The sequence below is a fragment of the Mobula hypostoma genome, chromosome 11, assembly GCF_963921235.1.
Source record: "Mobula hypostoma chromosome 11, sMobHyp1.1, whole genome shotgun sequence".
NCBI classification, from domain to species: Eukaryota; Metazoa; Chordata; class Chondrichthyes; order Myliobatiformes; family Myliobatidae; genus Mobula; species Mobula hypostoma.
The window spans coordinates 90,863,435-90,880,089 of record NC_086107.1 but is presented as its reverse complement, the minus strand read 5'-3'; the positions used below and the strand labels follow the sequence as shown (position 1 = coordinate 90,880,089).

Sequence of the window (16,655 nt, the reverse complement as noted above, 5' to 3'; positions counted from 1 at the left end):
GAAGCTCGACCCTTCTCCAACAAAATCCATTCACCAAAAGATGAAAGTATTTAAATAATCAGAACTAGTCATAGGAGGGATTTGATCCTGAGGAAGAAGACAAAACATGCTTCAAATCTGAAGGAGGGTTTGTGAATTTGTCAGCACTGATAACGGATAAACATTCCCCCCTTCACACTTTACGGATGCTGACACTTCTGCTCAGTGTATACGACATAGAACAGTATAGCACAGTAGAAGCCCTTCGGCCCACGATGTTGTGCCTACCTTATAACTTACGGGAAAATCAGTCTAGCCCTTCCCTCCCACATAGCCCTCCATGCTATGTTCTTATGTTTTTATGTTCTTGTTTTTTTAACATTTCTTATGTTTCTATCATCCATGTGCCGATCTAAAAGTTTCTTAAATGTCCCTAAAGTATTTGCCTCTACCACTATCCCCCACCCCCCAGCAGGATATTCCATGCACCTACTCCTCTGTGTATAAAAAACTTTCCTCTGACATCTCCCCCTATACTTTCCTCCAAATCACCTTAAAATTATGCCGCCTCTTATTTGCCATTTACACCCTGGAAAATCGTCCCTGGCTGGCCCTTTGATCTCTGCCTAATAATTTTACTTTCAGATTTATTAAAATTTTTTTTATCTATTTAACCTGAAATGAGACTCATGCAATTGTCAGAGAAAAGTAGGAAGCCGTTCAGCCCGTCAATAGTCAAGCAACCTATCATTCCACTTCCCACATTCTTTCTCCACAGCCCAGCAATTATTTGTACTCTCCCCTATTGTCTTTGGAAGCTGGTTCTCTATCCCTCCAGACCAGCACCACTAAGTGTAATCTTTCCTCACACCCCCTCCCCCTTCCTGTTCCTGTACCTCTGAGCAATGGAACTGCTTCCCTGATCTAAGTAATCTAAACCAGCCATGATCTTGCAGAACTCTATCAAATCTAATGTGACAGTTCAATTGGAAGAGCGCATGTTTGCTGAATTGTAGAGGAAAATAAAGGATGATATTGTTTGCTCTGAATATCAGAGACTCTGCCCCTCTGGCATCATCTGCTACCCTGGTCAATGAAGGTAAATACCCAGTGTGTAAGCCAAACCACTGTAAACAGTGCATAGGAAATCTACAGTGCAGCAATTTCCTGTGGACAGCTGAATTCAGGTCAGATTTACTTATTTATCATATGTACAGTGAAACATATAGTGGAATGTATTGTTTCCGTTAATAACCAACACAACCTAAGGATGCTCTGGGGGCAGCCCGTAAGTGTCGCCACACATTCCAGTACCAACATACTATGCACATAAAGTTCAAAAGGACAACTCCAGCGACAATAACAACAGCAAAACTGTCCCACCAACCCACCTTTTGTGTATTTAATATTTGAGTAATATTGCAAATATATTTTTTGTTTAAGCAGTCTTTGTAGTTTACGTAATCCATTATGGATTATATGTAAAAGTATGTGAATGGCATACATCATCACGTCATCATGTCATAAGTGCGCACCTCATCAAAAGAAAAACTAAGGGTTATCCACAGCTCCGTGTTTCTGGAGTTACAAAAGATAATGGTGGAGATGAGGTATTTTTATAACAAACTCAAGATGACTACCTACCTGTTGAAGCTCAGTGAGACATTAAAGTTTAAAAAAAAAACATCTTCGGGAAGGGATAGAGACAGCTGAGTTAAAAAAAAAGGAACAAAATGGATGAGTTCACGGGTTCATAAGCGATGACTACTGGGTGATAATAATCATAAATTTAAAAAAAAGCTGAAATGGCTGGCTGCATCAGAAAGGTAGACACACTTGATTGCACAACACATAACTGGAATATATATATACTGAACTAATTGAGCTGTATTTTGAAGCAAGCTAAATAGCCAATGCAAAGTGAGTGCCAGTTTTGCTGAGTGTCATGGGGGGAAAAGACATACAGTTTGTTTAGAAGTTTGACTGCTTCAACCAAGCCAGCCGAGATGAAACAATTTCCAACTGAAGCACAACTTACATTTAAAAGAACAGTTGAAATAGCCTTTTCAATGGAAACTGCAGCCAGAGACCCAATTGAGTTGTGGTCATAAATGAAAGTGAGCGTGTACAAAATTGAAACAACTGCGGCTCTCTGGACAAACTGATTTCATGTTGATGTCACTGACTGCGGCATCGTGGGAGATCGGAATATTGCATTGCAACAGTGGATGAGGCTGATGGAGGTCTCTACACTCAGGTGATTTCTCTCTCTCTCTCTCTCTCTCTCTCTCTCTCTCTTCCTCTCAATAGTGGGGGAGAGTTTGCTGCTGAGTCTCGAGCCGGAGAAACTTGGAATAAAATCAATGTGGCAGACTGTAATATTGTAACAGTGAGCTGTTTTTTGTTGGTCTCCCCTCTCGCTATCAAAGGGTGACATCTCTCTGGCCCTTGTTCGTGTGTGAGTGAGAGAGAGAGAGAGAGAGAGAGAGAGAGAGAGAGGGAGAGAGAGAGAGAGAGAGAGAAAGAGAGAGAGAGAGCGCGCCTGTGGCATGTTGCATTGTCAGGTGAACAATAGTTTTTGTTGTACTGCAAATTATGGTCTCACTGGGGGTTTTGCTTGCTTGGTGGGTGGTGGGCACTGATGTTTGCTGCTGGAATAAGCGGGGGAGGGTTGAAGCTTTCCTAATGTCTTTCATTTTTTGGGGTTCTGTTTTTGTGGATGTCTGCGAAGAGTAAGAATTTCAGGTTGTATACTGTATACATTCTCTGATATTAAATGGAACCATTGAACCTGAACAGACACCTGACTGGCCAAACAAATTGTGTTACCGTTGTGGCAGGGACTCACATATACCAGACCAATGCAGGTTTAAAGGTGAAAATTGCAGAAATTCAACAAAGTAGGACACATCCAAAGAACATGTCGGACTCATAAAAATAAATGGACTGCACAGGGAAGAGAAAAAGATAAAAAGTCAAGTTGCAGTTTTAGAAAGAGCACTAATCCATATGTTGCTGGTATAAAATCTGGTAATATTGAGAGTAATACAGGACTAAGTAGCCTTGAGATTTATCATGTGAAAACTAACAACAGACTGGCAATATGGCTTACACCAGAAGTGAACAGAAAATTAATTAAAATGGAATTAGACACTGGTTTGGCTGTTTCAGTCATTCCACAAAATGAGTTTGAATGGCATTTCAAAGACACTGAATTGAAGCCTGTAGATATCCAACTAAGAATTTCTACTAGAAAAAAGATAGCTCCTGTGGGAATGACATTTGCAAGTGAAATACAACAACCGACAAGCCAGATTGGGCTTGTATGGGGTAAAAACAGGAGGGCCAACTTTGTGGGGTTGTGAGTGGCTGGGACAACTAAAACTCCTTTGGAAATACATCCATCATCCGCATGCCACTTCCCCTGCAATATAGTCAACTGAAAGCAAGTTAAAAGATTTACTAGATGATGCCAGAGCAGTGTTCCAGGACAGCATTGGGAAACTCAAACATATCCGGGGTAACATAGTGTACAATTCTGATTTGATGGAGACAGCCGTGAGAGCACGGAGGAACATCTGGAGTAACTTCTGAAATGCCCGGTTCGCTGCCGCTGTTACTGTGCGATCGAGAATCTCCGGAGGGAAGGCCCCAAAATCCTCGGCTTTGCCTGTTGCTGGCAACTGGGGCTGGGGTCGAAGCGTTCCGCAGAGATGGTGCTCGGTGCTCGGTGTCGGAGGGCTGGTCGGAGCTCGAAGTTTTCAGACGACTCAGAGTCGGACTGTGGTCGGGTATGGCAGGGAGAGTTTTCTTCCTTCTCCCGCCTGCGTGAGATGTGGGACTTTCGAGAGACTTTGAACTTTTTTACCGTGCTCATGACCTGTTCTTCATCAAGTTATGGTATTGCTTGCACTGTTGTAACTATGTGTTATAATTATGTGGTTTTTGTCAGTTTTTCAGTCTTGGTCTGTCCTGTGTTTCTGTGATATCACACCGGAGGAATATTGTATCATTTCTTAATGCATGCATTACTAAATGACAATAAAAGAGGACTGTGTGTCCTCATAATCTAATCTAAATAAAAATGCCACACCCCAGTTTTACGAATCCCCTCCGATCCCTTATACCATCCGTGGTAAAGTAGCCAGTGAACTAAATCACATGGAAACTAAAGGAATTCTTTCCAAGGTTGAACGGAGCCCATGGACAATGCCAGAGGCCCCAGTAGCCAACAAAAATAGGTCTGTCAAGATCTGAGGTAATTTTTAGGTCACCATCAACCCAGTACTGAAAGTAGATCAATACCTTCTGCAAATGTAGAAGGATAGAGGATACTTTTGCAAACCTTTCTGGAGGGAAACACTTAATCAAAGTGCTTTTAGCTGAGGCTTACCTGCAGATAGAGATGGAAGGAGAGTCCAAAGTGTTTCTCACCATGAACATTCACAAAGGGCTTTAATGCTATAATAGGCTTATTTTTGGAGTGGCGTCAGCACCTACACATCAGGTGCTGCAGGACAGCCAAATCACTCAATGTAACCCGGATGACATCTTTGTTACCAGTAAGGATGACAAGGAACATCTCCAAGATCTCAAGACAGTGATGAAAAGATTAGAAGATATGGGCCCAGAACACATTGCAACAAGTGTGAATTATTTGAACCAAGCATCACTTACTGTGGTCACACCATTGAACATAGAACATAGAACAGTACAGCACAGTACAGGCCCTTCGGCCCACAATATTGTGCTGATCCTTAAACCCTGCCTCCCATATTGACGCACAAGAATTACACAAGTGTGCCGAAAATATTCAATCAGTGGTGGATGTCCCAAGGCCAAAGGATGTGTCACAGTTGTAACACACATAAAAGTTGCTGGTGAATGCAGCAGGCCAGGCAGCATCTCTAGGAAGAGGTACAGTCGACATTTCAGGCCGAGACCCTTCGTCACAGTTGTAGTCCTTTTTAGGATTTGTCAATTACTATAACAGGCTCCTGCCAAACTTGGCTACTGTGGCCCAAGTTTGAACTCATTACTACAAATTGCTACAAAATGGCAACGGACAAAGCAGTATGTGGGTTTTCCAAATGGCGAAGGAAATGGTGATGTCGGACACTGAACTCACACATTATGATCCATAGTGTCTGTGAAGCTTTCTCGTGACACCTTGCCTTATGGAATAGGTGCAGTGACTGTGATGAGCGATGGAAATGAACGCCCCACAGTCTTTGCATCACTTTCCCTTACTGCTGTAGAGAAAAATTACGAACAGATTGACAGAAAGGCCTTGAGTCTGGTTTGGGGTGTAAAACTCTTCATACAGTACTTGTGTGGGAGAGAGTTTATCGTCATTACTGATCATCACCCATTAGTGTCTATTTTCAATCCACAGAAGGGTGTTCCACTAACAGCAGCAGCTCGAATGCAGAGATGGGCTCTGTTTCTCGGAGGACACAATTACAAGATCGAATTCAAGAGGACAACTACTAATGGAAATGCTGATGGATTGTCCTGTTTACTGTTGGGAAAGGAAATATGTGAAAAATTTACAAAAGAGAGTACTGCTCTGGATGTGTTCACTCCAATGCAAATTGGAAGTATCCTTGTTACAGCAGAAGTGATACAAATGGAAACCAGAAAATACTCCACTGTCATCTACATGGCAACTCAAAATGGCTAGAATGCTTAGCTCCCCATTTTTACCAGCGCCTGGATGAACTTGGCTTGAAGCTTTGTCTAGTTGCCTTGGATAAATCAGCAGATTGAGCAGTTCACCGTGTGCTGCTCAGGAAGGCAACACACCCAGAAGATGTCAAGAGCAGTGCTTCTCCATCCCTGGGAATGGCCTGCATTACCCTGGCAGAGAATCCACGTGGATTTTACTGGACCATTCACAGGTAAAATTTTCTCGGTAGTAGTGGATGCAACTTTTTCTTTTAAGGGTGTCGTACCAGACATTCAGCCATTCTTGTCTGGCACGTGGTGTCAGGATTAACTGGGTCACATTATGAATGTTCCTGACTCGACCCTTGTGGCTTGTGGCTAGCTCGACATTCAACACGGCATGGATGGAAAACATGCTCGGGGGTAGCCCGACCTGGATTCGAACTCGGGAACCTTCGCTCCGGAGTCCAGCGCTGATCTCATTGTGCCACCAGCTGGCCAACTCCAAGTTGGCCAGAAGTGCTCCCAATAGACCTCACTACAGCCTTGCACACTGTTGATGTGTTGAGAAGCCTCTTCTCAAGGACTGGTGTTCCAGAACCCTTAGTCAGAGGCAATGGATCACAGTTTGTTGTGGAACAGTTTCAGTCATTCCTGAAAATCAATGGAATGAGACATACTACACCTGCACCAGCTACAAATGGCTTGGTGGAAAGTTTTACCCAGAATCTAAAGAACACTGTCTGAGCAATGTCAGCAGAACACACTACACTAACACTGAATCAGAAGCTTGCCAATTTCCTCCTTGCTTATGCAGCACACTCCACGATCAACAACTTACCAGCTATGCTGTCCAATGCACTCACGCTTGGATCCCCTCAAACCCACTCTCAGAAGGTGTATGTAGGACAAGCATCTCAGACAAGGAGGTTTGATGTTTCACTCTTGGATAAGCAGTCCTGGCAAGGAACTACAGAGGTGATCAAAACTGGGTACTTGGAAAGATGAAGGACCAAACTAGACCATTGTCCTACACATGGAGATTGCATCTGATATCACCTGGAGATGGCACATCAAACATTTGAGGAGAGAAGAGTCAATTATTAGAGAAGAAATGTGGCTTCCACTGTCAGAACAACTTCCAGCAATCCCCGAGTGAACTCTACAACCACCATTGGGGTGGCCCTAGAACCAGAGATTGTTTCACAGCCACAAGTCTCACCTGCCACGCAGAGTGACCCACCTTATCAGGAAAGATGTTATCCCACAAGAGTGATAAATTGTCTACAGCGATTAAATCTTTAGGCCTGAATGGGACAATTTAAGATTTACTATGCTGTGGATGTCTATATAGTAGTTGTATTATTTAGTACACTGTGTATAATATGTATATATAGTGTACAGATAGTATATGTATTATATAGTATACTGTGTATGAAATGCATTCAATATTGAGTTGGAGTTAAAAGCTAAGTAGGGAGGAGTGTTGTGTATTTAACATTTCAGTAATATCTGAATAATATTGTAAATATATTGTTTGATTGAGCATTTGTTGTTGTTTACATAACTCATTACGGGTTACATGTAAAAGTACATGAATGGCATACGTCATTCCGTCACCATGTCGTAAGTGAAAGTAAAACTGAGAAGCGTACATGAGTTATCCCCGTCTCCGCGTGTTTTTTTCAATGAGTTTCTGGAGTTCGAAAACATAACACCGTCCACTCACACACACACACAGATAAGCCTCCAGCCACCTCTGAGCCTCCAACCACCAGTCCCGTACCCTGAGCTCTCAGACATCAGGCCTTGTCCTGGATTCGTAGACTCACAGACATCACCGTATTCATGTGAGCGTGAATTATTCTGCATGTGCTCAATGCGGTGAACAGTCTGCACGTGCATCTATGTTTCTTCATTCACTGACGGGTTGTGGGCATTGCCGTTATGACCAGAAGGTGCTGCCCTTGAGAAGGTAGTGACGAGCAGGCAACTGGGGCGTGTTTATGAGGGAAAGTTTCCAGAACACAGACTCAATGATGATGGATGAATTATGATTTATTTCGATGTTAGAGGGGAACACACTGATATCCACATTCTCATCGCCTGGTGTCCTTGAGATTTTTTGTGGTTGAGATTACAAAGCTGGTAGGTGAAAGGCCGGAGAGAACTGAGGTACAGCATGTTTTATAGAAGGCGCACTGCTGGCGGAGAAAGTGAATGTTTCAGCCAGTGAAGATGTTCTTTGTCCCGGCTGGTGCCAGGTGTCTAGAATTACCAGTGGAGACTTTCCCATTACACTGCCCAGAGATGGTGAGAAAGCTCAGGGGGATTGTGGGTTATGTGTGCATCAGGGAGAAGATGTCAAAGTGCCTTTCACAACATCAGAGTATCTTAGATGCTTTGTAGAGAGTAACTTTGAACATTATTCAATGATATTGGTTAATTGATTAATGTTAGCCAAGCAAAAGTTACTGGCTCAACTTTGAATAGTGACACCTAAGGGACGGATAACCCAGGGACAAGAAATTAGATAAGATAGAAGTCACAAAGCACAAGGAATTTGGGCCAGTTTTACCCAAATATAAATTGAATGATCTCAACTCATTATCCTGATGATGCCATTGGCCAGGAACAGCTGCATAGAACATAGATATAGAACAGAGAACATAGATATAGAACAGAAAACATAGAACATAGAACAGGGAACAGGGAACATAGAAGGTAGAACATCCTCCCAGGGAACACCCTGGGAGGAGAAGATGGCAGCGCGACGCAGCTCGCAGCAGCCACTCTGGTCGTGATGTCTGTTATTTGTCAAATAGGGTGCTATGCACAATCCTGATTTGATGGAGACGGACATGAGAGCACGGAGGAACATCTGGTGAAACTTCTGAAATGCCTGCTTCGCTGCTGCTGCTAATGTGTGGTCCAGAACCTCCGGAGGAGAAGGCCCCGAGTCCTCGGCTTTGCTTGTCGCTCGGCGGCCGGGACGGAGTTGAAGTGCTCGGCAGAGGACGGTGCTCGGAGAGGCTGTGTCGGAGGGGCGGGCCGGAGGCTCAAAGTTTTCGGACGGACTCAGAGTCCGCTGCGGTCGGGTGCTTCCAATGGTGCTGCATCAGCAAGTTGTCGGCGCTTGGAGGTTCATGGCGGGGAGAGCTGCTCCCTTCTGCCGCCTGAGGTGATAAGTCTATCGGGACTTTGAGACTTTTTCACTGTGCCCATGGTCTGCTCTTTATCAAATTATGGTATTGTTTTGCACTGTTGTAACTAAACGTTATAATTATGTGCTTTTGTCAGTTTTAGTCTTGGTTTGTCCTGTGTTTCTTGTGATATCATTCTAGAGGAACGTTGTATCATTTTTTAATGCATGCATTTTTAAGTGACATTAAACGAGGACTGAGTGTCCTCATAATCTAATCTAATCATAGGACGTAGAACATAAAACATAGAACATAGAACATAGAACATAGAACAGTACAGGCCTTTCAGCTCATAATGTTGTGCCCACATTTTAACTTACTCAGTGATCAATCTAACCCTTCCCTCCCACATTGCCCTTCATTTTTCTTTCATCCATGTGCCTATCTAAGAATCTGTTAAATGTTCCTAATGTATCTGTCTCGACTTCCAGTCCTGCAGGGTGCTCCACACAGCCACCACTCCCTGTGTAAAAACAACCTACCTCTGATATTCACCCCCAACCCATACTTTCCTCCAAGTCACCTTAAAATTATGCCCTCTCGTATTTCCACCCTGGAAAAAGTCTCTCATCCTCCTTGGCTCCAAAGAGAAAAGCCCCAGCTTGCTCGGCCTAGCTCTTCATAAGCCACGGTATCTAATCCGGGTAGTATCCTGGTAAATCTCCTCTGCACCCTCTCTAAAGCTTTCACATCCTTCCTATAATGAGGAGATCACAATATTCCGTGTGTGGTTTAACCAGGGTTTTATGGAGCTGCAATGTTACCTCACGGATCTTGAAGACAAGTTACAGAGGTCATCCTACCAATAAGCGTTCTTTATTGATGGTCGTCTGGTACAGTATGGTATCAGAAGTCACGTCCTTACAGTACACTTACATTCTCTGATTGTCGCAGCTCCGTGTGTCCCTGTGATGAGGTGGGAAGCATGAAGCGCTCCTGTAGTCAGGCGCTCAAAGACCCACACTAGGCAACAGCAGAGGGAGGTACTTGATGATGGGCTGAACAGGTCGCATGCCAGCGATGAATTCATTGCCAGAATCCACCTGCCAGTGAACATATCGCCATCCCTCTCTCACCGACTGCACGAACTGACTCGGTCAGAACAGCGCATCTCCATCGAACAACAGTCTCCCAATTCTCACGTAACCATATATTCAAGACCCACACCCCATCCCAGAGCGTACACAAACCTCCGGCTGTCTGATCGCGGTCGGCAAAGTGATTGCCACACTCGCCTCTCCCTTGCACAAGAGGAGCCTGTTCCGAGCTGCTCTGTGGCCCACAGAAGGAAGATTGGGCCTGTAGTTGAGCCCTGGCCATGGCTGCAGAGAAATTGAAGGGATTCAACATGAAGAATTAATTCCCTCATTGCATTTCACAGTCTCTCTTGGGTTTACAAAGAGTTGCATGTCTCCTTGTTTCTCATCTGGCCCACACTTGGACAGTTTTCTATCAGACAGTCTTGAACGCTCCTGGCACATGCTCTGGCCGCTGAGGCAAGGGACAGCGGAGAACCACCTTCCCCTGATCCGATGCCTTCTGATGTGGCTGTTCTTGGTGAGTTGTAGTCCAAGGAAGTGGTGGTGGGGATGGAGGGATCAGGAGAGAAGATAGATGCCAGGGTAATGATGAGGGTTGGTTTGGAGGGCTGATGGATGCCAGTGTAGTGATGAAGGTTGGTTTGGAGGGGAGATATCTGCCAGGGTAGTGGTGAGGGGTGTTCTTGAGTCGGGGGGAGATAGATAGTTAAGATAGTGGTCAGGGGTGGTCTGGAGGACAGATGGATACTAGGGTAGTACTGAGGGGTGTTCTTGGGGTGGTGGGGAGAGATAGATTGTCAAGGTAGTGGTCAGGGCTGGTCTGGAGGTCGGATAGATACCAGGGTAGTGGTGAGGGGTGTGCTTAGGGTGGGAGGGGGGGTTGAAATAGATCGTCAAGATAGTGGTCAGGGGCGGTCTGGAAGGCAGATATATCCCAGAGTAGTGGTGAAGCATGGTTTGGAGGAGAGACAGATGGCCAGGGTTCTGTTGGGGGTGGTCTGGAGGGGAGCTGAAAGCATCTTAGGACTTAGCCCGGACTCTGGACATATTTCTGCAGTGCCTTGTGAACCTGATGGCGAAAAACGTTTCTTCAAATCAGTTCCCTACAACCTGACACTGCCACAACATTCTGCCAATCACAGGATGCAGTACACACACTACGTCTGGGTGGGCCCCTCAGTCCCCACTAACCCGCAGGCAGCTGGGGGGTGGGGGGCTGTACAAGTAACACGCTGTGTGGGTGGTTCACCTGATGCTAACAGCCTGGCTTCAACTTGTGGACGAATGTTGCCTGAATTGGCCCAGTGAGGGCCAAACTAGCTGCAGGAGGACTGAAGAGGATGGCTCTTCACTTTGGATGTGTATGTGCCGTGTGCTCACGCAGCCCGCTGTCCAACATATTGAACAACATAAGCTGCACTTCAAACGTTTGCTCTCAGCTCTTGCGCTGAGGTAGACAAGTGTTCGCAGCACCGAAACAAATTTCGCATCTAAATCGGAAAGAACTGGGTGAGTGTGTGGGTGAGAAAGGGAGTCTGATACCAGAGTTACGTACAGTGAAAGGGATGTGTGGGTGAGAAAGGGAGGCTGGGTTACCTACGTCGAAAGGGATGACTGGTGCAGAACTCTCCATGGAACGAGCTCTGAATCAGAATTAGAATCAGCTTTATTATCACTGACATATACTGTATGTTGTGAAATTTGCTGTTTTGTGGCAGTAGTACAATGCAAAATATTAAATCTCTCTGACTATCCATCCCATAGGATGATGATGGTTCCTTTCAGTCAGTTAGTGGCGTTTGATATGTGTGTCCTGGAGTGGCTGTACAGGCCACTGTCGCTACAGAACTTGGGTGTGTTGAGGGTACCCCACTCCTCAGAAAGGAACAGCGTGTGCATGAGTGGATTTTAGGTGAGTAGAGGGTTGCACAGGTCCAGACCCACCCTCTCGACATCCCCTCCCAGATCCAGCGGAATGGTGGGGTCCAACAGGGCTGGAAGAAGTTCTGTTGCAGTGAATGGCCAGACCAAGATTTGGTACAAGGGATGTCCTCTCGGCGCTTCACGGCACGTGTTTGCTAGATGGCCATTGACCCTACAAGAGGGTTCACCCGCCCTTTCACAGGTCTTGTTTTTTGTCCTGCAGGGTGTCTAGCCACCCTCCTCACCAGGCAAGCCTGGTGGGGGAGCCAGTTTGGTCGCCGACCATGCGACAGGTAGTACTGGGTTACATGGTACCAGTAGCACTCAGATGAGTAAATATTAAATAGACTATAAATGACAAAAAGAAATATATATTAACAAATTCAATTATGAGTGCAAAAAGAGAGCAGAGATAGTCAGAAATGTGATGGTGAAGGGGAAGAAGCTGTTTCTACCACATTAAGTGTGTGTCTCTTTAGGCTTCTGTCCCTCCTCCCTGATGGTGGTAAAGAGAAGAGAGCAGGTCCTGGCTGGTGAGGGGCTTAAATGATGGGTGCTGCTTTCTTCAGGCACTTCCCTTTGAAGATGGCCACGGTGGTGGGGAGGCGAGTTACCATGATGCAGCTGGCGGGGTCTACAACCCTCAGCTGACTTGTCTGATCCTGTGCAGTGGCCCCTCCCTGCCAGATGGTGATGCAACCCGTCACAGCAATTGTAGGCCGTATCTCGGGTAATGATGAGTTTGAGTACAGAGGGGAAATTAAGAACCTGGTGGCATGGTGCGAAGACAATAACCTATCCCTCAACATCAGCAAGACGAAGGAATTGGTTGTTGACTTCAGAAGGAGTAGCGGACCACATGACCCAATTTACATCAGTGATGCGCAAGTGGAACAGGTCAAAAGCTTTAAGTTCCTTGGGGTCAATATCACAAATGACCTGACTTGGTCCAACCAAGCAGAGTCCACTGCCAAGAAGGCCCACCAGCGCCTTTACTTCCTGAGAAAACTAAAGAAATTTGGCCTGTCCCTTAAAACCCTCACTAATTTTTATAGATGCACTGTAGAAAGCATTCCTCTAGGGTGCATCACAACCTGGGATGAAAGTTGTCCTGTCCAAGACCGAAAGAAGCTGAAGAAGATCGTGAACACGGTGCAGCACATCACACAAACCAATCTTCCGTCCTTGGACTCGTTTTACACCGCATGCTGTCGGAGCAGTGCTCCCAGGATAATCAAGGACATGACCCAGCCAGCCAACACACTTTTCGTCCCTCTTCCCTCCGGGAGAAGGCTCAGGAGCTTGAAGACTCGTACAGCCAGATTTGGGAACAGCTTCTTTCCATCTGTGATAAGACCGCTGAACGGATCCTGACCCAGACCTGGGCCGTACCCTCCAAATATCCGGACCTGCGTCTTGTTTTTTTTTGCACTACCTTACTTTCCATTTTTCTATTTGCTATTTATGATTTATAACGTAAATTTTTAATATTTACTATCGATTTGTAATCCAGGGAGCGGGAAACACAGAATCAAATATCACTGTGATGATTGTACGTTCTAGTGTCAATTGTTTGGCGACAATAAAGTATAAAGTATAAAATAGAATGCTCTCCACACGATGTAGAACAGTACAGACAGGAACAGGCCCTTCGGCCCTCAATATACAACTATAAACATTTGCTCAAGTCTTTGATGACAACCCAAATCTTCTCTAAATCCAGATGAAGTTTAGCCACTTGCGTGTCTTTGTAATTGTGTCAATAGGTTGAGCCTGGGTTAGATCTTCAGAGGTGTTGACACCTAGGGAGTAATAATATATAGAGTGCGCTAATTCATAGATGCTAATACATCTTTCTCTGTAATGTGTAAGTTAAGACCAGAAGACTGGAAGAGAGAGGAGCAGAGTTAGGCCACTCAGCCCACTGAGTCTGATCTGCCAGTCTGTCACGGCAGATTTACTATCCCTCTCAACCCCATTCTCCCACCTTCTCCCTGTAACCTTTGACACCCTTATTAATCAAGAACCTAACAAGCTCTGCCTTAAATATACCCAGTGACCTGGCCTCCATATGTGTCTGTGGCAATGAATTCCACAGATTCACCACCCTCTGGCTAAATAAATTCACCCTCAGGGGGAATGTCGACTCAGACCATGAGAGGCCTGCATCAGGCATTTTCCTGCCTTACGAGGTGCAGATTGGAAGTCTGTGTGGGGCGCCACTCCTCGCACAAACACTAGAGCAATGTGTGGTTAAGTGCCTTGCTCAAGGGCACAAACATGCTGCCACAGCTGAGGCTCGAACTAGCGACCTTGAAATAACTAGACGAGCACCTTAACCACTTGGCCACATGCCCAACACCCTCAGCTCTGTTCTAAAGGGATATATTTGTATTCTGAGGCTGTGCCCTCTGGTCCTAGACTTCTTCACTAGAGGACACGTTCTCTTTATGTCCACTGTATTGAGGCCTTTCAATATTTGATAGGTTTCAATGAAATCCCCCATCACTTAAACTCCCATGAGTACAGGCCCAGGGCCATCAAACCCTTTGGTTCCCAGAATCGTTATCCTGAACCCCATTTGGAACCTCTCCAGTGCTAGTAGATCCTTCCTTCAATAAAGGGCCCAAAACTGCTCACAATACTCCAAGTCCGGTCTGACCAATGCCTTACAAAGCCTCAGAATTACATCCTTGGTTTTATATTCTAGTCCTCTCGAAATGAATATTGACATTGCTTTTAAACAGTAACAACAAAGCGTACTAACTCTCATGGCAAATCATTTATAATACGTAAATTAAACATTTTGTAAAGAGATTACACAAAAAATCTGAGCATTTCCTCTGTATCCTGTCTCCCCAATGCAATTCGTTCTTGCTGAGGCTCACAAGTACCACGCGCTACCACAGTCTGATCCAAAATGCTCCAGGCTTTGCTATTGCTGTGATATACAGTACCCTTAAAAAGTATTCACGCCCCCCCAGAAGTTTTCATATTGTATTGTTTTACAACATCGAATCACAGTGGATTTAATTTGGCTTTTTTTGAGACCGATCAACAGAAAAAGACTCTTTCGTGTCAAAGTGAAAACAGATCTCTACAAACTAATCTAAATTAATTACAAATATATAACACAAAATAATTGATTGCATAAATATTCCCCCCTTTAATATTATACACCAAATCACCACAGATGCAGCCAATTGGTTTTTGAAGCCACACAATTACAGACGGTAGTTAAATGGAGATCATCGTGTACAGTCAAGGTGTTTCAATTGACTGTAGTAAAAATACACCTGTATTTGGAAGGTCCAACCGTTGGTGAGTCAGTATCCTGGCAAAAAATATACCATGAAGACAAAACAGCACTCCAAGCAACTCTGCGAAAAGGTTATTGAAATGCACAAGACAGGAGATGGATACAAGAAAATTTCCAAGTCACTGAATACAGTTAAGTCAATCATCAAAAAATGGAAAGAATATGGCAGAGCTGTAAATCTGCCTAGAACAGGCCGTCTTCAAAAACTGAGTGACTGTGCAAGAGGAGAACTAGTGAGGAACGCCACCAAGAGACTTATGACAACTCTGGAGGAGTAACAAGCTTCATTGGCTGAGAGGGCAGAGACTGTGCATACAACAACTGTTGCCCGGTTGCTTCACCAGTTGCAGCTTTATGGGAGAGTGGCAAAGAGAGAGGCACTGTTGAAAACAAAAGCTCGTGAAATCTCAGCTAGAGAAGGCATGTGGGAGACTCTGTTGTCAGCTGGAAGAAGGTTCTATGGTTTGGTGAAACCAAACTGGAGCTTTTTGGCCATCAGACTAAATGCTACTGCATGTCTGGCATAAACCAAACACTGCACATCATCAAAAACACTCCATTCCTACCGTGAAGCCTGGTTGTGGCTGCATCATGCTGTGGGGATGCTTCACTGCAGCAGGCCCTGGAAGGCTTGTGAAGGTAAAGGGTAAAGTGAATGCAGCAAAATACAGGGAAATCCTGGAGGAAAACCTGATGCTGTCTGCGAGATAACTGCAACTTCGGAGAAAATTTGCTTTCCAGCAAGACGATGGCCCCAAGCATAAAGACAAAGCTATGAAGGAATGGCTTAAAAACAACAAAGTTAATGTACTGGAGTGGCCAAGTCAGAGTCCAGACCTCAATCCAATGGAGAATTTGTGGCTGGACTTGAAAAGAACTGTTCACTCATGATCCGCATGCAATCTGACAGGACTGAGCAGTTTTGTAAAGTAGAATGGGGAAAAAACTGCAGTGTCCAGATGTGCAAAGCTGATAGAGACCTATCCACACAGACTCCAGGCTGTAATTGCTGCCAAAGTTGCATCTACTAAATACTAACTTGAAGGGGGTGAATACTCAGGCAATAATTATTTTGTGTTTTATGTTTGCAATTATTTTTTCTCACTTTGTAGAGATCTGTTTTCACCTTGAAATGAGAGAGACTTTCCCTGTTGATCAATGTCAAAAAAAAGACAAATTAAATCCACTGTAATTCAATGTTGTAAAACAAGAAAACATGAAAAATTCCGCAGTGGGGGGATACTTTTTATAAGCACTGTAGATAATTACCTTATCAGCACCCAATCAGTGCCTTGGTGATTTAAGACTTCTATTGGGCTCTTGCGTTCTCCTTTCTCAGAGTCCAGTTGGTTCACCGTCCAGAGGCAGCAGCAAATAAGGAACATGAGAGAGATATACACAATAATTTTCCAAGCAGCTGTGAGTCACATAGTCTGGAATTCAATCAAGTATAAAATAGTACAAGACATAAACAGAAATTACCGGAACAATTAATTACAGCTGAGCCCACTTCTTCAGCATTTT

General features: G+C 44.6%; 1 protein-coding gene across 2 annotated transcripts in view; it reads left to right on the top strand.

Moving 5' to 3' along the window:
* LOC134353936 (uncharacterized) overlaps positions 1 to 16,655 on the top strand; it is a 431,517-nt gene that overhangs the window by 244,757 nt on the left and 170,105 nt on the right. Inside the window, exon 7 of one of the 2 annotated variants that reach the window (XM_063062507.1) lies at positions 5,375 to 5,495. The exons of the other annotated variant lie outside the window; for it this stretch is intronic. Coding sequence (XP_062918577.1) covers positions 5,375 to 5,390 — 16 coding nt within the window. The 3' untranslated portion in view covers positions 5,391 to 5,495. Of the gene's footprint in view, positions 1 to 5,374; positions 5,496 to 16,655 lie in introns of those variants that run through there. 2 annotated transcript variants of the gene reach the window in all.